At 39.5% G+C, this 26,871-nt stretch overlaps 1 protein-coding gene across 1 annotated transcript in view; it reads left to right on the top strand.

The window, feature by feature from the left end:
- Positions 1–2,058: 2,058 nt before the first annotated feature.
- Positions 2,059–26,871, top strand: part of LOC146796864 (extracellular calcium-sensing receptor-like) — a 228,735-nt gene continuing 203,922 nt past the window's right edge. Inside the window, exons 1-2 of the mRNA XM_085631402.1 lie at positions 2,059–2,112; positions 2,502–2,743. Of these exons, the coding sequence (XP_085487528.1) occupies positions 2,059–2,112; positions 2,502–2,743 (296 nt within the window). The remainder of the gene's footprint in view (positions 2,113–2,501; positions 2,744–26,871) is intronic.

The following is a 26,871-nucleotide window of genomic DNA, read 5'->3' as shown; positions in this document are numbered from 1 at the left end:
ATTGTAGTCCCCTTTGCCTTATGTAGCATTTTCTATACATTGATTTACACATGTATGATTCATTGCCTCTGTATCTGTGTTATTTAAAGTGCTACACTGGTATGAGAGGTGCTATTAAACAAATGAAATACACATGAGAGAGTGTCTATAGAGAGATGAGATACATTGTTGGAGGGTGATAGTGAGGGAATCATTGAAGAGCCCCAATAAAGATTGCCGCATCCTGGTGCACTGTAAGGTCATCATTTATTATGCTTTAAACACGAATAGAATTGAATGTGTAATAAACATATAATGGGAACAAATGGCAAAAATGGTGCATTCTACAACACAAAATGTGTTGTAGAACGCACCATTTTTGCCATTTGTTCCTACATTTTGTTAGGGGCACACCACCCCCCAAAGCACCTTAAAGCGGCCAGGCTCGCTCACTATGCACCATATGGGAGCTTCTCTGATACATTTGCCTGGACTGCTTTGGATTCCCAGTCTGGCCCTGTTCCTTCTCATATGTAACATGCTAATTCTGATGATAATTATGGACTGCGCGCATATCATGCATGGCAGGTGTGTTGATATTGTGCAGGAGGTTTGTCCTGGGTAGGAAAGGTGCTCGAGCTGCTAGTTCAAGGTGTTGTCCTCCCTGCTTCTGAAGCTGTGCAATGTATAATGATAACACACACATCCAGATTCACTACTACCGCGAGACAATTTCTGCTGGAACAAAACTCTCTTGCGAGAGAAAATGAACAAATCAGCAAATACAGAAGTAAAGTGACCATCAGGCAAAACACAGTGGTGTGTTAAAAAGAAATGTAATGATGTAAAAATTAAGCTGCACGTGTGTTCCAGCAAGGGAAAAAAGGTCACCAGGATCACAGAATGTACTCCCTGACTAAGGATCAAAGGCTCCAACAATTGAACACATTGGTGCAAAGGGAACTAACTCACATTGGTGCAGCAGGAGCAGTGGCACAGGGGCACAGGGGTCCCTGAGCTCTGATTATTGCGGTTATTTATATATCATACGGAAGTCAATGGGGTGCATTTCCTTCTTTGCACTAAGACCCATGGCACACTGGCTTATTACTGTTGGTGCACAAGCGACAGCAACGAGAATTGATTGTCACTGCATTCGACCAGGTACAATGTAAATCAGGGAAGGGAAGCAAAAACAATATGAGGTATCTACATTTATGTCATGCGTGTACTTTCAATGGTTTTGTTAAATATTATTGTGGTCCTAGTTTGCTTTAAATCACAAGTAAAACATCTCCCTTTTTCTCTCCATCAGTATTGGAAGAAGGTCCTTTGAACATCTTCCCTGAAAGAGAACCTTTGTGTTCTTTTCATGACAATTCATTTAGTGTGATCCATAACTCTGATACCCCATCGCCCCTTCTGATCCACGGCATGCAAGTAACACATGAGATGAGCGACCCAATAAAAACCTAAAACACCACATTTTGGTGCCGATGCCGATCCTGTAAAACCTGGGTACAAATGGTCGTACGGAGCGTTTTCTCCGTACGACTCGTACCCGGGAATTCCACCGTACAAACCAACAAGTACGATTCGTACAGAAATACCATTTCCGTACGATTCGTAAAAAACACCGTACGGCTAAAAAATACATACAATTCCGATCCTGGACAGTGCGTACGTGACTTCCGCACGGAGTCAGGCAGCGTTTTACGGACCAGCAAGTACGATTCGTACCCACAGCACTCCGAACGGCTATATTTTTACGGGAACCAAAAAGTGCCAGAAAAGCTAAGTACGCCGCGTTGCACAAGGAAAAGGGGGCCCGCTACGTGACGTACACGCCATCACCCACATCGTACGTGTCATCATGTACGGTGCGTACCCCAACATTGCATATGTACGGACTGTACCCCCCACCCCCGTATGTACGCGCCGTACCCCCAGCCCCGTATGTACACGTTGTACCCCCACCCCAGCCCCGTATGTACGCACCGTACCCCCACCCCAGACCCGTATGTACGCGCTGTACTCCCAGCCCCGTATGTACGTGCCGTACCCCCACCCCAGCCACGTATGTACGCGCCGTACTCCCAGCGCTATGCCTGTGTTGGGGCTAGGCAGCCACAAGTACGCCAGTGCTGGGAGACAGAAGAAAAGCAACATGTCTTTGTAAATATGGCTCATTCCTGCTCTCTCCCTTTCAGGCAACAAGGCCCACCAAGTTGTCTTGCTGTGTTGCATTGCATGAAAGAATAGTAAATCTGCTCTCTTGGATCTTAACAGATGTGGAAAGCCAGGAAATAGATCTAAGAGCAGCAGCAGGTCCAAGTTCCTCCAATGCAGGATTTGAACTTCTTAATCTGAGACCTCTAGCACTAAAAGAGAATATCAGTTGATTATAAGTTTGAAAAAATATTTGAATTTAAGATACAGATTCACTCTCACTGAATAAGTTATTATTTGTTGTAAATGCAGCATCACCTTCAAGTCACTGAAAAGGATAACATCGCCAACAGGTTCTTTACTTCAGGATGGTCCAAACACATCTGCTACTCATAATGTACATGTGGAATCCTCTATTTGCTGCTGTAGTTGCAGACCAGTTGACTCCCTGTGGGCTTTTCACGACAAATATAAAGTCTTATTCCAAGGAGGGTGATGTCATCTTTGGAATTCTGGCTGCAGTTCACTTGGAGATTGTTATTCCTTCAACAAATTCCTTGTTCACTGAACCTCCTGCTCCCATGAGATGTCAAAGGTAATTCAACCTCTTCTGTCGCTGTTGTTTCTTACTAAACTGTGCTGAACGATAATTGTGTAGTTGCATATTTATGTACTTAGTTAGCATATCTCAACAATTGATTTGTTTTACATGGAGGTAATCCTTAACAGTAGAATGTTCTTTCTGATTTCTTATTTAGCACATCTCATTCTTTTGCTATTATGTCTCCACATTCTTTGTTTAAAACTTTGTTAGCTTCTTCAAAATCACTCTTTTGACAAGATTTGAAAAATCAGTAGACAAGGAGTTCGACAACTTTACAGATCTTAAGTGTAAATGAATTCTTGGTACAAATGATCCCCATGATCCTAGACCATTGAGGGTCTGCTGCGTTCATTCTTTTCAATTTGAGCACAGCTTTTGCTACTGTCTCATGCTCAGTTCCAAGTGACAGGTTGGAAGTAATAGGAGCACAAGGGACAGCACTAAAATGGCTAAGGTTATTTCTAGCTAATAGCGGTTTCCAAGTGAGTGAAGGGTCTTTCTTATCAGAAACACATAAGCTAGAATGTGAAGTCCCGCAGGGCTCTGCTTTTTGCCCTATGCTCTTTAACATATATGTTCATCCTCTCTCTAACATCATCTGCTCCTATGGCTTCACAATGGTAACCTACGCAGATGACATGCAGATTGTCACCTGACACCAATTCCACCTCTAAGAAGCTTACTACATGCATGGAACAGGTGGCTAGCTGGATGGCGGCCAGCCATCTAAAGTTGAATGGGGACAAAACAGAGGTGCTGGTGGTTAAAAACAACCCTTCACTCTGGGACCTACTCCCATGGCCCCCTTGTTTAGGAGAGCCCCCATTCCTAAACCTGAAGTTAAGAGACTTAGCATCACCTTGGACAAAGATCTTGCCATGGTTTCCCAGGGAAAGGAGGTGGCAGGCATGTGCTCCGGGCTGCTATGATCCCTCTGGAAAACGCTTAAATGGCTTCATCTGGAGTGTCAGAGGACAGTGATCCAAGGCCTAAATCTTTCCGGTCTGGACTATGGCAATTCCTTGTATCTGGGTAGCCCAGCTTAGGTAATAAAACATCTGCAGGTCATTCAAAATGCAACAGCACAAGCCTTACCAGGTGTGCCAAAAATGAGCTCTGCATGCCTGGACCTCGCACAACTTCAATGACTATTCACCAGGGACACACATCCTTCAGCACCTCATGACCCCACACACAGCCCCCAGAGCACTGAGGTCAAATAACCGCTCCCTGCTTGACATTCTCAGAATCAAAAGAGCAAGAGGAGGAGGTTGCACATTTGCCTACCTCACTGGCAAATTATGGAACACTGTTCTGCTTATGTCGAACAATAATTTGTTAAGTGTTAGTAAGCATCTAAAAACCTACCCATTCTGATAATATTTGGATTAAATTATTTTAGAGAACCCTGTGTTTTTGTTTAACTCCTTCTGTCTGTGTCGGGAAGCCCATTGATTGGTAGCTGTTGCACTCTACAAGACTGTTTAACATACCATAACATAAATATAAGTTTGTGCTCTAGAAATACGATACACATACTTACATGTATACGTACATAAAAACATATATACATACATACATGCATACATTAATACATACATTACATGCAGCCCAATAGGTGTACATGCATTTTCTAAATGATGTGCACTTATTACATGCTTCAGGTAAGTAGAGTTTCAAATCCCTTCAAAGATGATTATGTGCTCCACACCAAGTAGGGTTACGTCTACTGTTGCCATCAATGAAATCAGAGGGGTATTGCATTCATCCCCACCTTTTCTAGATATATGTCACAGAGACCTTTTCATGTACTATTGGCACATTTTTCCTTTTTGTGTGTGTGTGGTTAAACTAGCTAAAAACTTGTTTAAGTGAGAATACAACTACACAAAACACAATTTACGCTTATTTTTATTTGGTGTGAGTGCTATTTCTGTCCATTTTACAAACACAGAATTGGCCCTAATAGAATTCTGAGTTCCTAACAATATTTATTATGAGCTTTTCTGGACCAATGAGTTACACTATGCAATGTCCTTTATTTCTCCAATAGTTTGTACATCAGAACTCTGGATTATTAAATGGAAGATATGGCATTCGACGTCCTGTCGCTTACATACTGAGTATTCCAACCCTGTGTCCATAAATGTCAGCAAACCTAGAAGCGAAGAGGGACTGACTGTACATTGGACCTAGTGTTCACACCCTGCTTCTGGATCCTGCAATGATGAAAACAAAAACGTGAAGGGCAAATTGGTTGAATTATCCTCATTTACTGCGAATTACTCTGGGTCATAATTCAGTCCATTTATTTTTTTGCCCAAAATTTCACTATAGACAGGTAGCAGCTATATGCAAACACGCCTTGCTTCTTCTCCAAAATGAACAGTTAATCCCAAACTGCAAGGCCAGTGCCCCTCTGAGCAGGAACGCAAGCAACTCAACCAGTGTTGGTCTGTTTGGGACTCGTCACTGGGGTGTAGCTTGAGTCCTGTGGCACAGGAAGCACAAGAGCAGTAATGGAGTAAGGCCGAATGTCATTACCAGTGCATTCTGGTAGCATGGGGCTGCCCCTATTCACTAAAAAAACACCAGCCACTGCACCGTGAATAGGTAGTGCACAGCCAAAGTTTGAGCCAAGCTTATGCCTACAGTCGGACGACTTGGTGACTCAATACCTTCCCATGGCTGCATTTAAAGCCCTTTGTAGAGTGTATTTTAGACATAACTAGAGTCAGGGATACCCAGCATAGGGTTTAAGTGACCCCTGCACTCAGAGATTGTTGGATCCCACCAACTGCAAAGAACAGAAAGCTCATTGGGAAGGGAAACTTAGCACAGAGAATGTCCAAAGGCCTTGCTTTCGGCCAGACAAAGAACGCGCTGTTCAGTAAGATGTGCAGTAAACACTTTCTGTGTACAGGAGAGGCCCCACACCCTGAAGCCAGTTCTGAATGGACATGTCAAGCGCCTGTGCACTGAGGACTCTGGTGCATGGTGGCCAGATACAGAGTGTTGCTGATGGCTTCCCAATGAAATGAGGTTCTTCTGGTCATTGTTAAAAAATGGCCCAGCTGGCTCTTAGAATATAAAGAATGGAAATGTGTGGGTGGATGAGACCTCTTGCTGACCATTTAGAATGAAACCCCTGCAAGTAATCCCATTTCTGGATTTGGACAGTCTGCTTCTGGAATTCTGGATAAAGCTTTGGATATATATATATTACCTACTGGCGGTCGCCAGTAGGTAGTTATAGTTAGGACCACGTTTCCATAGGAAATCCGCAACATTCTATTTTGAATAACTTTGGCGCCGGTCGACGAATCCTCGCGAATTTCTCAAAATAGGTGGGGCGCTACGCTCCGCTCCTACCCTGAAAGTCTCGGGGGGATCCGTCAAGCGGGGGCTGAGATAAAAGGGGGTCCCAAAACGCGTTTTTCCCATGCATTTTTCCATAGGACCTTTAGAACGAGCTACAGCCCGAACGGCTGAACAGAATTACTCAAAATTTGGCAGAGAGGTAGTCCCTAGGTCAAGGAAGTGCCTTTTGTAGGTTTGGTGTAAATCTGTTCAGTAGATTCTGAGAAAATAGCCTTTAAATCAATATATATCTGAGCCCGCTTACGGTACGCTTACCGTACGCTTACGGTAAGCGTACGGTGGCGTGCGCGAGCGCGATTCTGATTGGCTCTTAGATCTTAGTAAACATTCGAATCGGCCGAAACCAGGAAGCGGCGGCCGCCATTTTCTGTGTTTCACTCTGAAAAAAAAAGAGTGAAAACAAGAAAAGGGGGCAATGAGGAGAGTTACAGACCCCCTAACATTTGTAAGGGGGTCAAAGAAGGACAGAAAAGTAGAAAAAAAACATTTATTGATTTTTAAAAAAAATCACGGGGTACGCTTACGGTAAGCGTACGGTAAAAAAATAAAATAAAAAAATAAATGAAAATCAGATTTAAGTGTATAGATATTAGGGGGCTCTAAAAAGAGCCGTTGTGTTTATGAAGTCATTTTTTTAGTGGTACCTACAAGTAAGTACCGATGCAGAGTCTAAGGTTCAAGAGGAAGACTCTGTTCCCTTCATCATTGAAGTGCACACCATCTCCTCTATAAATGTCTTGCATGTCATAACGCAAGTTGTTGTGGTAAATGGCACCCATACCATAGTCACGGAGGAAAGCAGAAACAGATTTGTTGACGTGCTTTCTTGCTTTGTCAATCTGCGGACAGAAATGATTGGACCAGTTCCATTTTTGCCTTTGGCATATGTTGGAAAACACAAAGGCAGTTTTAGGGAAAAGTGTAAACAGTTGTGCAAAGGTGTCCTTCATAAGCATTTCCAGACCTACCCCAGTCAAAGTGCCTAGGTCATTGCCACCACAGTGCACTATTATGAGGTCAGGGTGTTGGATTTGAATGAAGGATTTCACCAATGGCATCAATTGGTGCCACTTTAACCCTCTCTGACCAATCCATTTAATGTCTACATTTGGCAAAGCAAGGTCTCTCACCATATCTGTTTTCTCTGCAAACTTTTCACTCCAGAAGACATAGCTGTGCCCTACAATCCACACTGTGAACATCTTCAAAGGAGAACTGGATGCACTCAGGAGGTGTCTTTCAGTAGAATGGCAATATGAAAAGAAAGACAGTTTGGAAATGGAGGCATACATATTTTTTTCAAAACAAAAAGAACTGATTGGCTGTTTCATACCATTCTAGAATAAAAACTAGGCTGTATGTGAAAATTAATAGAAGCATGTTTTGTATTGGTACAAAAAAATGTGTAACCAAAGAACAGTACTATGGATTTGCTGTTAGGTTTGAAAAGTCAAGCACTCTTGCTCTGTGGAATTGAAACATTGTGTGTCGAACTTCTGACCTAACTGCACACAGCAGTGTTCCATGAGCTGTTGCTATGGTAGCAGGCAGAAGTCAAGTTGGGGGAAGGGTACTAGGCAGAAGTCAAGTTGGGGGAAGGGTACTTTTGGAAAAGGGTTGGTTTTCAACCAATAGAAATGTGTGATTACATTTGAAAAAAAGGGGGAAGCACTGAGATTTGAAACTTACATGTATATGTGTGGAAAAATAGAGGGAAAGTTTGCCATTATCTGGTTCTGCTGAGAGGAGAGAGGTGAACACAACAGAGATCCTGGCTCTGATAATGTGCTGTTTGAGTGTCACATTTCTTTCACAACTAACTAATTTTAAAGGTGAGTTTACAGTTTGAGAGGGTATGTATGTGGTAACTTAAGAAATGAATAATAGAAATGGGAATTGTTTTTGTTGTAGTTACACATGGTGGTTTCATAATGTGTCAGTCTGTAAAAAGTGATTTACACTTGCCCCGAAAAAAAAAGAGCAGTAAGTGTGCTTTCAAAATGGCAAAGAAATTTCGTTTTGGGACTAATGTGAAAACATGACTCTGTGTGCATAGAAGAATTATAGGCAGAGATTTATTGCGTCTTGCTCTGGTGATTTCACAGTTGCATTAGATGGAAAGGGGGAGCGAATTTTTGGGGGAAGAAGCAGAGGCTTAGCACACACCCATGTGCTTGCCACGTATAGTCATGCACAGTATTTAGAAGCGAGTGGGGTTTTCAGGTTTAAGTCTGTAATGCAAATACATTCAGCATCACTAAGGCTGGTTGCCCTTGCTGGAGTGTAGGCAGTCACAGAGAATACACATGGTGGTGGTCTGAAAAAAAACAGCTTGGACATGTGCAATTAAATACATTTTAAAAAAAGGTTTCATATGGTGTCATAATGTGTCAGTCTGTAAAAGTGATTTACACTTGCCCCGAAAAAAAAAAGAGCAGTAAGTGTGCTTTCAAATTGGCAAAGAAATTTCGTTTTGGGACTAATGTGAAAACATGACTCTGTGTGCATAGAAGAATTATAGGCAGAGATTTATTGCGTCTTGCTCTGGTGATTTCACAGTTGCATTAGATGGAAAGGGGGAGCGAATTTTTGGGGGAAGAAGCAGAGTCTTAGCACACACCCATGTGCTTGCCATGTATAGTCATGCACAGTATTTAGAAGCGAGTGGGGTTTTCAGGTTTAAGTCTGTAATGCAAATACATTCAGCATCACTAAGGCTGGTTGCCCTTGCTGGAGTGTAGGCAGTCACAGAGAATGCACATGGTGGTGGTCTGAAAAAAAAACAGCTTGGACATGTGCAATTAAATACATTTTAAAAAAAGGTTTCATAATGTGTCAGTCTGTAAAAGTGATTTTCACTTGGCCCGAAAAAAAAAGAGCAGTAAGTGTGCTTTAAAAATGGCAAAGAAATTTCGTTTTGGGACTAATGTGAAAACATGACTCTGTGTGCATAGAGGAATTATAGGCCGAGATTTAATGTGTCTTGCTCTGGTGATTTCACAGTTGCATTAGATGGAAAGGGGGAGTGAATTTTTGGGGGAAGAAGCATAGTCTTAGCACACACCCATGTGCTTGCCATGTATAGTCATGCACAGTATTTAGAAGCGAGTGGGGTTTTCAGGTTTAAGTCTGTAATGCAAATACATTCAGCATCACTAAGGCTGGTTGCCCTTGCTGGAGTGTAGGCAGTCACAGAGAATACACATGGTGGTGGTCTGAAAAAACAGCTTGGACATGTGCATTTAAAAAAATCAAAAAAAGTGGTTTCATAATGTGTCAGTCTGTAAAAGTGATTTCCAATTGTAAAAAGTGTTTTTCACTTGGCCCGAAAAAAAAAGAGCAGTAAGTGTGCTTTCAAAATGGCAAAGAAATTTCGTTTTGGGACTAATGTGAAAACATGACTCTGTGTGCATAGAGGAATTATAGGCAGAGATTTAATGCGTCTTGCTCTGGTGATTTCACAGTTGCATTAGATGGAAAGGGGGAGCGAATTTTTGGGGGAAGAAGCAGAGTCTTAGCACACACCCATGTGCTTGCCGTGTATAGTCATGCACAGTATTTAGAAGCCAGTGGGGTTTTCAGGTTTAAGTCTGTAATGCAAATACATTCAGCATCACTAAGGCTGGTTGCCCTTGCTGGAGTGTAGGCAGTCACAGAGAATACACATGGTGGTGGTCTGAAAAAAAAACCGCTTGGACATGTGCAATTAAATAAATTTAAAAAAAAGGTTTCATAATGTGTCAGTCTGTAAAAGTGATTTTCACTTGGCCCGAAAAAAAAAGAGCAGTAAGTGTGCTTTCAAAATGGCAAAGAAATTTCGTTTTGGGACTAATGTGAAAACATGACTCTGTGTGCATAGAGGAATTATAGGCAGAGATTTATTGCGTCTTGCTCTGGTGATTTCACAGTTGCATTAGATGGAAAGGGGGAGCGAATTTTTGGGGGAAGAAGCATGAAATCAGATGTATTTTGGAGTTATTTGAGATATAATATTGTGATTATACTTCTGAAACAAACATATCAGACGGTATTTTAAAGAAATAAGTATTGGTATTAGATGATATTTTTTTACAATATTATGCATTTCTATAATGTAAAGTTTAAGTAAAAAAAGAATCAGGGCTTTTTTAATACTATCTTTGTGATTGGTTTTTTTTTTTGCCCGCTGTAAAATGATGAATGCAATTGCTTTCACAATTTATAGTGAAATGCAATATATTCTGAAAACAGCAAAAAGAAGGCAAAAATATTTTTTGGTAAAAAATGTAAATATGTGTACTGTATTATAAAATGTTTAAAAAATATTAATACTTTTTTCTTTTTTTCCAGATAGATTTAGAAAATTTTCGAAAACTACAAACATTTTTAAAACTATTTTTTAAAAAAAGAAATGAATAAATATTTTTTCAGTGAGTATGGTAAGTCAATAATAATAATTGTAGTCTCTCAAGGACAATGTAATGTGATAAATGATTTTTAGTGTTTTTTTAAAAAAATGAAAAAAGGTACGCGCACCGTACGCGTACGGTAAAAAAAAATAAAAAAAAGTTTTTAAAAACATTTGTAAAAAAAAGATGAAAGATAAGGTTGGCTCTTAAAAGAACCATTGTGTTCATGCAGGGACAGAGGAAAGGAAGCATGGGAAAATCATTCAAAGCTACAAATGTGCTGATCTATTTTGTTGTTCACTAGGGAAACACTGGTCTCCCTATGGCAAATTAGACCTTTACAAAATGTGCAATGAATATCAACCTTCCGAAATCGAAGGTTCATTTCCAGAGGGCCAGCAAAAGGAGATTCTCCCCCCACAGATGAAGGGCTCACCTGACCTGCAGAAGAAGGAGTAAGCCCTGCAGATGATGGTCCAGGCTGAGCTGCTGTGGATGTACTGGCTCGTCTTTCTGAAGAGTTACCTCCAAAAAGATGACCATGTGTCCTTCCGTGTACATCCTGGAGGTGCCTCTTCATGGTGTGATTCCCAAAGGAATACTTCCTGTTAGGATTACCTCTAGAAAGTACACGCTTACACAGACAGCAAGTAACTAAGGGTGCATTCACCTTTTGCTGGCCTTCTGGAAAAGTAAAATAATCCCAAACATAAGAAGGCTTTTGTTTCCTCGATCTCTGCCTCAAGACAGTGCTGCTGGTGCTAGGCTCACTCTCAGAAGAGCTCTGCTGTTCTGCCATCGTATCCCAAAGACAAACCAGCTCCTTCTCCCAAGGGATCACAAGCAGAAATGAGGGGAATGGGTGTGGTGTAGGAGAGTTCTAGAACTGAAAGTAGTTTCAACCAATCAAAAGTTGTGTTTCATGATCACATGACCTACCGTACGCTTACGGTACGCTTACGGTACGCTTACGGCAAAAAGTACGCATGCGCGTAAAAAAGACACGCGCTTCCGCGCATGCGCATAACAGTCACTCCCCGGCACTTCCGCGTAACGTGCGCGTGTGGCGTAAGCGCGCACGCGTCCCACGCGCAGTTCGCGCGGCTACGCAAAGTGCGTAACTATACGCAAGCAGCGTAGATAGATGACGGACGTTGCGTAAACCGTACGCTTACCGTGAGCTTACGGTACGCGTACTATAAAAAAAAAAAAAAAAAAAAAAAAAACTGGAAATAAATTTTACGTCTATTTTAAAAAATATATTAAAAAAAAAATATTTAAGGATTTTTAAAATTTAAGCATAGTCTTTATAAAAGGTAAGAAAAATAAATTAAAAATATGTTTGAAAAAAATGAAGAATAAAAAAAAAATTAGCATTTAAAAAACCTTGCAAATTCCCTGAAAAAACCATGGGTTTCACACACGTTATAGTTAGGAATTAGCATTTAAAAAACCATAGAAATTCAGTGAAAAAACCATAGGTTTCACACATGTTATAGTTAGCTGGACATTTTACTCGTAAAAAACCAATGAAATTGCCCCGTTATAGTTAGTTCAGCTAACTATAACTCGCGCGCCCGCAATGCACTGCTGATGACGTCACATATTACATCACTCATGACATGGTCAGTGACATCACTCATGACATCACTGATGACATCTCAAATGACATCACTGATGACATCACTGATGACATCATCCTTGTGATAGAGTGGCAGACCTCCTCTCACCTTAATATAAGCTTTGATACACACATTCAAAAATAGAGACTAAAATTTTCAAAACAATGGACATACCAATACCAGTTACAACAACCTCTTCAGTAATTCTAAGATCCACATACACATCCACTCATTCACCAACAGTCCTATACAGTCACTCATACATGTACTCACTCATCATATGTACTCATACACCTATACATCCTGTTACATAATGCCACTCATCCATAGAGTTACTCACACACATAGTCACTCATGCTAATAAAGAATCAAACATACATTTACTTGCATATACAGTTATACACACACCACCATACTTACTTCTACGGAAACTTACACATACTTAGTCTTTTAAACAATCACTTATAGAAACACATACTTATTCATACAGGAACTCTTTCAATCTCTCCCTCTCACATATACTCACATATATACACCAATAGTCACATATACTAGTTTAAAACATATGTAGTTACTCCTAAAGACACTATTGAGACAGTCATTCACTCACTAACACACCCATACACACACTCATCCACCCATACAGTCCTGCACACATGCTGTCTTCAACACATACAAACAGTGAGTCACTCATTCATGCACCTATGCACTACGTAATACCCCCCACCGAACCATACAGACACTCAGACTGATACTCAAAAAAACAACTAATAACCTATATAGACACCCATGTAGCTACTCACCAACCCATGCAGCCACTTATACACAAACTGAGAGACTGATACAGATATTTACATATTTAAACATTACTCACTAAGCCATGTATTCACTATGATACACTTAATCAGTCAGTTACACAATCAATTTTTCAAAAACAAATCATCCATTTAGACACTTATATACCCATTTATTCTTCCATCGACCTTGAGATATATATATATATAAAACATATTTAATTTTCAGAAAAACACACATTCACTGGATGATGTCATCAGTGATGTCATCAGTGATGTCATGAGTGATGTCACTGACCATGTCATGAGTGATGTAATATGTGACGTCATCAGCAGTGCATTGCGGGCGCGCGAGTTATAGTTAGCTGAACTAACTATAACGGGGAAATTTCATTGGTTTTTTACGAGTAAAATGTCCAGCTAACTATAACATGTGTGAAACCTATGGTTTTTTCACTGAATTTCTATGTTTTTTTAAATGCTAATTCCTAACTATAACGTGTGTGAAACCCATGGTTTTTTCAGTGAATATATATATATATATATATATATATATATATATATATATATATATATATCTTACCTACTGGCGGTCGCCAGTAGGTAGTTATAGTTAGGACCCTCTTACCATAGGAAATCCGCAACATTCTATTTTGAATAACTTTGGCGCCAGTCGACGAATCCTCGCCAAATTTTCAAAATAGGTTGGGCGTTGCGCTCCGCTCCTACCCTGAAAGTCTCGGGGGGATTCGTCAAGCGGGGGCTGAGATAAAAGGGGGGTCCCAAAACACGTTTTTCCCATGCATTTTTCCATAGGACCTTTAGACACAGCTACAGCCCGAACGGCTGAACAGAGTTAAATGAAATTTGGCAGAGAGGTAGTCCTCAGGTCAAGGAAGTGCCTTTTGTAGGTTTGGTGTAAATCTGTTCAGTAGATTCTGAGAAAATAGCCTTTAAATCAATATATATATCTGAGCCAGCTTACGGTGCGCTTACGGTGCGCTTACCGTACGCGTACGGTGACGTGCGCGAGCGCGATTCTGATTGGCCGTTAGATCTTAGTAAACATTCGAATCGGTCGAAACCAGGAAGCGGCGGCCGCCATTTTCTCTCTCGCACTCTGACAGGGGGTTGAAAAACAAAGGGCAAAAACATGTAAAGGGGCTGTTTAGACAGCTCCCAAGCACCTAGCCATGTTGAGGGAGTCCCCAACGATCCCCCAAGTGAAAAACAGGCAATTTTAATTTTTTCGAAAATTTCGCCGATTACGCTTACCGTACGCGTACGGTAATAAATAATAAAAAAAATAAAAAATTATCCACACTCTCCCCACCCCATGTGCAAATGGTGGCCGAAGGGCACCATTTGTGCTTGGCATATATCAACAAAGCAAAACATATATTTTACCTGTCACAACGATGCTCATCATATGTCCTCCATGTGCGCACGGTGCGCGAAGCGCATTGTGCGTTCATGGCCCATCTAGCGTAACGTGGGCACGCGGTGCGCGAAGCGCACCGCGTGCTCACTGTGCGCGCATGGTGCGCGAAGGGCACCGTGCGCGCACGGAACGAACTGCGTTAAGTGGGCGCGCACGCCACGAATGGCGTACAGTAACTTAGCATTTAAAAAACCGTACAAATTCACTGAAAAAACCATAGGTTTCACACACGTTATAGTTAGGAATTAGCATTTAAAAAACCTTGCAAATTCACTGAAAAAACCATAGGTTTCACACATGTTATAGTTAGCTGGACATTTTACTGATAAAAAACCAATGAAATTCCCCCGTTATAGTTACTGTAGGCAACTATAACTCACGCGACCGTAATCCTCTGCTGATGACATATGTGTCTTTATGAAAAAAAAATATTTGTAATATATGTATAGCTAAAATTTAATGGAAGAAGACATGGGCAAATAAGTGTCTAAATACAGTATTAGCATCAGCAGAGGATTACGGTTGCGTGAGTTATAGTTGCCTACAGTAACTATAACGGGGGAATTTCATTGGTTTTTTATCAGTAAAATGTCCAGCTAACTATAACATGTGTGAAACCTATGGTTTTTTCAGTGAATATATATATATACATATATACACACATATATATATACACATATACACACATATATATATACACATATACACACATATATATATACACATATACACACATATATATACACATATACACACATATATATATACACATATACACACACATATATATACACATATACACACACATATATATACACATATACACACACATATATATACACATATACACACACATATATATACATATATACACACATATATATACATATATACACACATATATATATACATATATACACACATATATATATACATATATACACACATATATATATTCACTTAAAAAACCATGGGTTTCACACACGTTATAGTTAGGAATTAGCATTTAAAAAACCTTGCAAATTCACTGAAAAAACCATGGGTTTCACACACGTTATAGTTAGGAATTAGCGTTTAAAAAAACTTAGAAATTCAATGAAAAAACCAAAGGTTTCACACATGTTATAGTTAGCTGGACATTTCACTTGTAAAAAACCAATGAAATTCCCCCGTTATAGTTAGTTCAGCTAACTATAAATCGCGCGCCCGCAATGCACTACTGATGACGTCACATATTACATCACTCATGACATGGTCACTGACATCACTTTTCTTTTCTGCAATGTTCTTGTATATCTTCTCTGCAACTATTTCTTCCTTTTGAAATAAATTATGTAGCAGCCGACTCTGTAATGCTTTTTTGCCAACTTCTGTGAGTAGTCCAATCCTGATATCTTTCAGAATACTTCCATATTCTTCATCGTTTGCTTGCCTCATATTAGTAGTAAGTTCCTTGTACTCAAAGAAGGACCAAATATTTGCATTACCGATGCTTCCCAATGACTTCTTTGTGTCTTCATGTGTCACAGTATTAAACACTGGTTGTCCTTTAACTGGAGTAAGTTGTAGAAGATCCCCAAAAACGATGACATGTTTTCCACCAAATAACATGTCATAGTCTGTCCTTAGAATTTGCTGCATTCTTAAATGCACAAAGGCAAGCATTAAGTTTGATACCATGCTCACCTCATCAATAATGAGAACTTGCATCTTCTTCAATACTCTTGAAACTTCCAAGCATGCTTCTCCAGTTAGCTTGTTGTATTGTATTTTGTTCTCATGCTCCACTGGTAACATTAGCAAATGATGTAAGGTGATTCCTTTTATGTTATATGCTGCTAACCCAGTTGGAGCAGTAACCACACAAGACAAAGTAGAATCCGTTTTTTGCTGTAGGTAGCTTCTGATGACTTTTGTTAGGAAACTTTTTCCAGTTCCAGCTTGTCCGCTTACATACATCCTGATTGGATGAAATGATGTGCATGAGCACTCTTTTTTTTCATGTAGAAATCCGTGATCAATTTTGTTTCTGATCTCTTCATAAATTTGTTGCTGCTCTTCGTTCAGTTGTCTTTCCAAATTTTGTAAGTCTATAAATTCTTCTTGAGCTTGATTCATAGCCGTTTCCACTTCATTCATTGCTATTGATGCTTCATTTTCAACGATTGGTTGTCCTAGAGGATCTTGACTGAGTGTTCCTGAACTTTGGCTGTCCTGAGAACTGTCTCTAGCTACTTCTGCTGCAATTGTAGTTTCCTGTTCAATTTCTTCATGTAACATTTGCAGATAAGTTGTGAATGTATTGCATTGTATGCTGTCTTTGCAAGCATTAAATGAATCTTCATAGCTTTGAAATTCTCCCAGTAGTTCATCCTCTGAACGCCATGGTTTAAACAGCTGTAAAAGAGCCAAATAGTAAAATTCCTTTTTGTCAGTAGTGTCGCAACTCAGCTTCCGGTGATTTATCAAACTTCCTTTTGTTTGCTTCACCAAACATCCTTCCTCACCAATGACTTTATATTTTCCATTTTTGATGTCTTCTGCGGCTTTCCGTGAATAAATGTAGTTCTGCAGCACTTCATAGAGACACATGTTCTCCAGATGTTGACTTCTCTTGGGATAATATGTGTCCAACATGTTTGATTTCAAAATATCTGTACTTTCTGGGTCATTCTCGGCCAAATATTCAATTTCTCCAACAGATTTCAGTACCCGATTTCTCATTGCTGCAAGGCCTAAACTTGCCCAAATTATTCTTTTTGATTTCGAGTAGAGACTTGCAGAAGATAACCTATCTGAACATTCGTAGGATCCAATTTCTCGATGCGATAACATCTTTAAACTGAAACTGTACAGCTTCTTACTGACAGTCTTCTCGTGAGAAATCTCTTCCCACATTTCTTTCAATTCATTTTTTTCAGATTTAGTAATGTAAGACGTTACATATCAAGCAACAGCAATGGAATTGTCAGCTACATACTGTATATGCATGTTAGCATTCCACATGGATAAAATGACTGGGTTGTAGTCATTTATATTTTTTGATTCTTCTTTTCTTTTTAGGTTGTAGGTATTCTTAGGTGATTTTCTTGTGATAGTATGTCTCACAGATGACATAAAACTGTTTACTCTTCCATTTGAAAGAACAGGTCTAGGAAATCCAAATCGACATTTAGTGTAGTATTTATCTTTGCTCTTGTATTTCCGTCGACAGTATTTTCCACACCGATGACTTTGGAAACGTAAAACTTGCTCCTTTAACTTTTTCTCTTCTGTGCTTTTTGGTATAGCACATGTTGCATATTCTTCAATGTAAGATAACACTGCTTCATCAGTATCTGTTCCAAACTTTGGGGTATCCTTGATCCACAACAGCATATGAATATGAGGAGCACCTCTTGCCTGGTACTCTTTTCTCCAAAAGAAATCCACTACTTCTCCTAGAGGTGTTTTTTTTTAATTGCAGATGAAGAACATCATAGCCTCAAATCTACGATTGAAATATCTGCAAACATTAACCGGATCCAATGAGCACAGTTCTCTTGCTGTCTTGTATTCGATGTTTTTAATGTTTGAATTTGCCTCTCGTAGAAAATCCAGTAAATCATCCCAAGCGTACTCAGCACAGCTTAGGGTAAGGAACCATGTTGGTGTTCCTAAATTTTGTAACATGCATTTTAATTCACCATGGCGTCGGTACCAATATTCATTTGTCCCACGCTGACAAGCCATCAGATTGATCAGTTGTGTTTCCAAATGATCATCTCGGTGCTGCACTTTCTCCATAAAATCCTTAGCAGACACATTTTGTAAATGTACTCCACTTTTTAAAATGTGATTTATTGCATAAGATAGTGCAGACAAGTCGCTTTCAAATAAAAGATGGAACAAATAAGGAATACTTTGTCGAAATCTGGGATCTTCAGCATATAGTCTTGTAGTCCGATACTCAGAAGCTGGAATCTGTTCTGGACGTTCATCGTATCGTCCTCCTTTTCCTTTAGGAAACAGCTGGGGAAAACATCGAGCTTCCAAGCTCTCCTCTCATACACTCACGGGAGTTCCTTTTGCTTTCTTCATCTGAAACAGATCAATATTGTCTCCCATAACTTCTTTTGAATGAAGAGGATGTATGCTAAAATGTTCATAAATTTCTCCTTCCTTTGACTTGTCCACTTTTTCAATTTGTCCAGTTGGTGTTTCTGTGTCTTCTTGTAAATCTTCTTCTTCTTCTTCTATATAAATTGATTCATACCATTTGTTATTCCTTTTCAAATACAAATTTGCTCTTTGTACTTTCCGTACATCTACCAGCTCCTGCCAAATCTTCTTATTCTTTGTAGGTACACCATTAACCAGAATAACTAATGGTTCAGTTTCCAAAGTATCTGCATCAATAGTTTCCATATTGTTTTTCAAATCCAAGGGCAAATACACCACTCTACCTTTTAAACCTCTCAGTAAATCTGAAGGAGGTAATTTACCAGTTTTGGGCTCCATACGTACTATGGTCTGGAACGGATGAACACATTGAATAAGTATAGACTCATATGTATTTAATTCAGAAAGTTCAGCATGAATAGCATCCAATTCTAAATTATTATGTACAGCTCTGGTCGGCATTCTATTTTCCTCTAACTTGTTGTAACAGTATTTACAAATACGCTGATCTTCACCCAATTCAAAACAATTTTCAAGAAATATATATGTGGCAAAATCCTTCCACTTATAATTATCTTCATTTTCACTCTTTCTGTAGAGATCAACATTCCTAGTTTGTTTTCTATAATGAGTTCTGCGGCAACAAATACAAGTAATATTTGGTCTTTCATTAGAGATTATTGCAAATTTTGTTATGTGATCATTAAATATCTTACTTACAGAGGGTTCTACATTCTCTTCCACTTCTTCCTCATTTACTGTGTCCTTTTCTGCACTGTTTTGTTCAGGACCAAAGTAACAAAACTGAATTTCATCAACAACCTTCTCTACATCTGATACCGATCCACGGAACAGAGCCCTATTCAATTCATCTAACTTTATTGCTGGACTTTTAGCAAAATACAACCGTCTCACAAACTTTCTCATTTCAGTATGATGAACAGCCAGCATCCTAAAATGATGGAAAACACTATTACACACTTTTCTAGATAGACAAGCCAGAGAATGACCCTGCAAACCAGTATTCTCTCTCACTCTGCATGGATCTAGACTTTGAAGCACCTTAATCTTCTGTTTTACACTTTTTTTACTATATTCTCTTAGAAACTCACAAAATTTATCAATAGATTCCTGACGCACAGTGCAAATACTACTACAATTCCAAGTGTACACTGGGGCTTTAGGACGTCTCCCCATAGCCTCATCCGCCATCACTTGTACCTCATCTCTTGGAACCATTATCTCCTTCTCCATTATGCAACCATTTTTCACTTCATAAGCACAACCTCTGGTGTCAACTGCATGCAGCAAACTATTACTTTGAAAATAACTCTCTTCATTAAAAAAAGGTTCACTACTTGAACTATGCATCCATTTTCCTAAAAACACTTTACAAAAGTTTGTTCTGTTCACTACTCTTTTCCTTTTGGTTTGTGATTTCAGTACATTAACCATTTTATCTAATGTACGCATCCTATTCAAAATTAAAATGAATAGTTTCCTTTTTAATTCTAATGCCTTTGCTGCTATGGCTTCAATTTCTTTTTTTCTCTTGTAATATTTTGCCTTTTTCTTATATTTCTTCACATCCTTTATCAAATTGGACATAACTCTTCTCTGAAACATTTTTCTACGTATCTCTTTAAACACTGTTTTTCTGTTTAAGTTAATCTTTATTGTTGCAGAAGGTATATTTGCATTAACTAAATTCTCAATTTTTTCCTGTTTTTTTCTATTGAAAACATTCTTTCCAGTACAGACATTTTGTACATTTTTCCTTTTTTTGAAGATGTTCTTTAAAAAATCTTTTGTCTGCTTACCAGAAGATTTTCTCTTTTTCCCAACATGAGCATCTCCAACTAACTTAGGTCCTCTAGTTGTCTTCAAATATAGGTTTTTTTTGTGGTCTTTCTTTAGTCTGGATTTTGTAGGCATCTTAAATTTTGTTCACTGCTCTTCAGCAATACCTGAAAAAAACTTAAAAAAAATTCCTTTATTTTATTTAAAAATATTACTACATTTTTTATGATCTTTTGAAATCTTAAAATACTATAAACCCCTTTCCTATAAATGAAAATCACAATAACACCTTCACAAATTAAATATCTAAAAACTATTTCTGTGTGCACACAGAGTCATGCTTTGAAATTAGGCAGAAAACGAAATTTCTTTGCCAATTGCAAAGCATACTTTTTACTACTTTTTTGGCAAGTGATAAGTACTTTTACAGTCTGACACATTTTGAATCCACTTTTCAGATTCTGAAAACAGCACATGTCCAAACAGCTTTTTCAGACCAGCAACATGTGTAACCTGGGTGACTGACTACACTCCAGCAAGGGCAACCAGCCTTAGTGATGCTGAATGTATTTGCATTACTGATTAAAACCTCAAACCCCACTCGGTTGTGAATACTGTGCATGTTTCCACAGGATAAACAGCTGGTGTGTGCTAAGAGTTTGCTTCTGCACAAAAAAAATAGGTCCCCCTTTCCATCTAATGCAAATGTAAAATCACCAGAGCAATACGCAATAAATCTCTGCCTGTAATTCCTCTTTGCACACAGAGTCATGTTTACATATTAGTCAGAATTCGCAATTTCTTTGCCAATTTGAAAGCACACTTACTACTCTTTTTTTTGGCAAGTGATAAAAACACTTTTACAGTCTGACACATTATGAATCCACTTTTTAGATTCTTAAAAAAGCACATGTCCAAACAACATTTTCAGACCAGCAACATGTGTAACCTGGGTGGCTGACTACACTCCAGCAAGGGCAACCAGCCTTAGTGATGCTGAATGTATTTGCATTACTGACTGCAACCTCAAACCCCACTCGGTTGTGAATACTGTGCTTGATTCCACAGGATAAGCAGCTGGTTGTGTGCTAAGAGTGTGCTTCTGCATAAAAAAATAACACCCCCTTTCCATCTAATGCAAATGTAAAATCACCAGAGCAATACCAAACAGCTTTCTCTGACCAGCAACATGTGTAACCTGGGTGACTGACTACACTCCAGCAAGGGCAACCAGCGTTAGTGATGCTGAATATATTTGCATTACTGAGTGCAACCTCAAACCCCACTCGGATGTGAATACTGTGCATGATTCCACAGGATAAGCATCTGGGTGTGTGCTAAGAGTCTGCTTCTGCATAAAAAATAGCTCCCCCTTTCCATCTATTGCAAATGTAAAATCACCAGAGCAATACCAAACAGCTTTCTCTGACCAGCAACATGTGTAACCTGGGTGACTGACTACACTCCAGCAAGGGCAACCAGCCTTAGTGATGCTGAATGTATTTGCATTACTGATTAAAACCTCAAACCCCACTCGGTTGTGAATACTGTGCATGTTTCCACAGGATAAACAGCTGGTGTGTGCTAAGAGTTTGCTTCTGCACAAAAAAATAGGTCCCCCTTTCCATCTAATGCAAATGTAAAATCACCAGAGCAATACGCAATAAATCTCTGCCTGTAATTCCTCTTTGCACACAGAGTCATGTTTACATATTAGTCAGAATTCGCAATTTCTTTGCCAATTTGAAAGCACACTTACTACTCTTTTTTTTGGCAAGTGATAAAAACACTTTTACAGTCTGACACATTATGAATCCACTTTTTAGATTCTTAAAAAAGCACATGTCCAAACAACATTTTCAGACCAGCAACATGTGTAACCTGGGTGACTGACTACACTCCAGCAAGGGCAACCAGCCTTAGTGATGCTGAATGTATTTGCATTACTGACTGCAACCTCAAACCCCACTCGGTTGTGAATACTGTGCTTGATTCCACAGGATAAGCAGCTGGTTGTGTGCTAAGAGTCTGCTTCTGCATAAAAAAATAACACCCCCTTTCCATCTAATGCAAATGTATAATCACCAGAGCAATACCAAACAGCTTTCTCTGACCAGCAACATGTGTAACCTGGGTGACTGACTACACTCCAGCAAGGGCAACCAGCGTTAGTGATGCTGAATATATTTTCATTACTGAGTGCAACCTCAAACCCCACTCGGATGTGAATACTGTGCATGATTCCACAGGATAAGCAGCTGGGTGTGTGCTAAGAGTCTGCTTCTGCATAAAAAAATAGCTCCCCCTTTCCATCTATTGCAAATGTAAAATCACCAGAGCAATACCAAACAGCTTTCTCTGACCAGCAACATGTGTAACCTGGGTGACTGACTACACTCCAGCAAGGGCAACCAGCCTTAGTGATGCTGAATGTTTTTGCATTACTGACTGAAACCTCAAACCCCACTCGGTTGTCATTACTATGCATGATTCCACAGGATAAGCAGCTGGCTGTGTGCTAAGAGTCTGCTTCTGCACAAAAAATGGCTCCCCTTTACATCTAATGCAAATGTAAATTCACCAGAGCAATACGCAATAAATCTCTGCCTGTAATTCCTATTTGCACACAGAGTCATGTTTTCATATTAGTCACAAAACGAAATTTCTTTGCCAATTTGAAAGCACACTTACTACTCTTTTTTTTGGCAAGTGATAAACACTTTTACAGACTGACACATTTTGAATCCACTTTTCAGATTCTTAAAAAAGCACATGTCCAAACTGCTTTTTCAGACCAGCACCATGTGTAACCTGGGTGACTGACTACACTCCAGCAAGGGCAACCAGCCTTAGTGATGCTGAATGTATTTGCATTACTGACTGAAACCTCAAACCCCACTCGGTTGTGAATACTGTGCATGATTCCACAGGATAAGCAGCTGGCTGTGTGCTAAGAGTCTGCTTCTGCATACAAAAAAATGGCTCCCCCTTTCCATCTAATGCAAATGTAAAATCACCAGAGCAATACGAAATAAATCTCTGCCTGTAATTCCTATTTACACACAGAGTCATGTTTTCACATTAGTAACAAAACGAAATTTCTTTGCCAATTTGAAAGCACACTTACTACTCTTTTTTTTGGCAAGTGATAAACACTTTTACAGACTGACACATTATGAATCCACTTTTCAGATTCTGATAAAAGCACATGTCCAAACTGCTTTTTCAGACCAACACCATGTGTAACCTGGGTGACTGACTACACTCCAGCAAGGGCAACCAGCCTTAGTGATGCTGAATGTATTTGCATTACTGACTGAAACCTCAAACCCCACTCGGTTGTGAATACTATGCATGATTCCACAGGATAAGCAGCTGGCTGTGTACTAAGAGTCTGCTTCTGCATAAAAAAATACCTCCCCCTTTCCATCTAATACAAATGTAAAATCACCAGAGCAATACGCAATAAATCTCTGCCTGTAATTCCTATTTACACACAGAGTCATGTTTTCACATTAGTCACAAAACGAAATTTCTTTGCCAATTTGAAAGCACACTTACTTCTCTTATTTTTGGCAAGTGATAAACACTTTTACAGACTGACACATTATGAATCCACTTTTCAGATTCTGATAAAAGCACATGTCCAAACTGCTTTTTGAGACCAGCACCATGTGTAACCTGGGTGACTGACTACACTCCAGCAAGGGCAACCAGCCTTAGTGATGCTGAATGTATTTGCATTACTGACTGAAACCTCAAACCCCACTCGGTTGTGAATACTATGCATGATTCCACAGGATAAGCAGCTGGCTGTGTGCTAAGAGTCTGCTTCTGCATGCAAAAAAATGGCTCCCCCTTTACATCTAATGCAAATGTAAAATCACGAGAGCAATACGCAATAAATCTCTGCCTGTAATTCCTATTTGCACACAGAGTCATGTTTTCATATTAGTCACAAAACGAAATTTCTTTGCCAATTTGAAAGCACACTTACTACTCTTTTTTTTGGCAAGTGATAAACACTTTTACAGACTGACACATTTTGAATCCACTTTTCAGATTCTGAAAACAGCACATGTCCAAACTGCTTTTTGAAACCAGCACCATGTGTAACCTGGGTGACTGACTACACTCCAGCAAGGGCAACCAGCCTTAGTGATGCTGAATGTATTTGCATTACTAACTGAAACCTCAAACCCCACTCGGTTGTGAATACTATCCATGATTCCACAGGATAAGCAGCTGGCTGTGTGCTAAGAGTCTGCTTCTGCATAAAAAAATACCTCCCCCTTTCCATCTAATGCAAATGTAAAATCACCAGAGCAATACCAAACAGCTTTCTGAGACCAGCAACATGTGTAACCTGGGTGACTCACTACACTCCTGCAAGGGCAACCAGCCTTACTGATGCTGAATGTATTTGCATTACTGAGTGCAACCTCAAACCCTTAAAGTATTCCTTATTTTTACCAGTACACCTTAATTTATCGTGAAAACATAGTCCATATTATTTTACATGTTCCTCACATTAAAATTTCTCCCAAAACAGAAAATAATAAACACAACTTCAACAAAAGGAATTCCAATTCTATTATTCATTTCTTAATTTACCATATACATCCCCTCTCAAACTCTAAACTCACCTTTAAAATTAGTTAATTGTAAAAGAAATGTGGCACTCAAACAGCAGATTATCAGAGCCAGGATCTCTGTTCTGTACACCTCTCTCCTCTCAGCAGAACCAGATAATGGCAAACTTTCCCTCTCTTTTTACACACATATACATGTTAATTTCAAATCTCAGTGCTTCCCCCTTTTTTTCAAATGTAATCACACATTTCTATTGGTTGAAAACCAACCCTTTTCCAAAAGTACCCTTCCCCCAACTTGACTTCTGCCTAGTACCCTTCCCCCAACTTGACTTCTGCCTGCTACCATAGCAACAGCTCATGGAACACTGCTGTGTGGAGTTAGGTCAGAAGTTCGCCACACAATGTTTCATTTCCAAAGAGCAGCAGTGCTTGACTTTTCAAACCTAACAGCAAATCCATAGTACTGTTCTTTGGTAACACATTTTTCTGTACCAATACAAAACATGCTTCCATAAATTTACACATACAGCCTAGTTTTTATTCTAGAATGGTATGAAACAGCCAATCAGTTCTTTTTTTTATAAAATAAATATGTATGCCTCCATTTCCAAACTGTCTTTCATTTCTTTTTACCATTCTACTGAATTACACCTCCTGAGTGCATCCAGTTCTCCTTTGAAGATGTTCACAGTGTGGATTGTAGGGCACAGCTATGTTTTCTGGAGTGAAAAGTATGCAGAGAAAACAGATATGGTGAGAGACCTTGCTTTGCCAAATGTAGACATTAAATGGATTGGTCAGAGAGGGTTAAAGTGGCACCAATTGATGCCATTGGTGAAATCCTTCATGCAAATCCAACACCATGACCTCATAATAGTGCACTGTGGTGGCAATGACCTAGGCACTTTGACTGGGGTAGGTCTGGAAATGCTTATGAAGGACACCTTTGCACAACTGTTTTCACTTTTCCCTAAAACTGCCTTTGTGTTTTCTAACATATGCCAAAGGCAAAAATGGAACTGGTCCAATCATTTTTGTCCACAGATTGACAAAGCAAGAAAGCACGTCAACAAATCTGTTTCTGCTTTCCTCCGTGACTATGGTATGGGTTCCATTTACCACAACAACTTGCGTTACGACATGCAAGACATTTATAGAGGAGATGGTGTACACTTCACTGATGAAGGGAACAGAGTCTTCCTCTTGAACCTTAGACTCTGCATCGGTACTTACTTGTAGGTACCACTAAAAAATCACTTAATAAACACAACGGCTCTTTTTAGAGCCCCCTAATATCTAAACACTTAAATCTGCATTTCATTTCTTTTTTTATTTTCTTTTACCGTACGCGTACGGTGAGCTTACCGTACGCGTACCCCGCGTTTTTTTTTTTTAAATCAATAAATGTTTTCTTTGTACTTTTCTGTCCTTCTTTGTCCCCCTTACAAATGTTAGTGGGACTGTAACTCTCTTCCTTGCCCCCTTTTCAAGTTATCACCCTTTTTTTTCTGAGTGCAACACACAAAATGGCGGCCGCCGCTTCCTGGTTTCGACCGATTCGAATGTTTAATAAGATCTAAGAGCCAATCAGAATCGCGCTCGCGCACGTCACCGTACGCGTACGGTAAGCGCACCGTAAGCGCACCGTAAGCTGGCTCAGATATATATATTGATTTAAAGGCTATTTTCTCACAATCTACTGAACAGATTTACACCAAACCTACAAAAGGCACTTCCTTGACCTGAGGACTACCTCTCTGCCAAATTTCAAGTAATTCTGTTTAGCCGTTCGGGCTGTAGCTGTGTCTAAAGGTCCTATGGAAAAATGCATGGGAAAAACGCGTTTTGGGACCCCCCTTTTATCTCAGCCCCCGCTTGACGAATCCCCCCGAGACTTTCAGGGTAGGAGCGGAGCGTAGCGCCCCACCTATTTGGAA

The sequence above is a fragment of the Triturus cristatus genome, chromosome 10 (genome assembly GCF_964204655.1).
Source record: "Triturus cristatus chromosome 10, aTriCri1.1, whole genome shotgun sequence".
NCBI classification, from domain to species: domain Eukaryota; kingdom Metazoa; phylum Chordata; class Amphibia; order Caudata; family Salamandridae; genus Triturus; species Triturus cristatus.
This window is presented reverse-complemented; position numbering and strand designations above follow the sequence as displayed.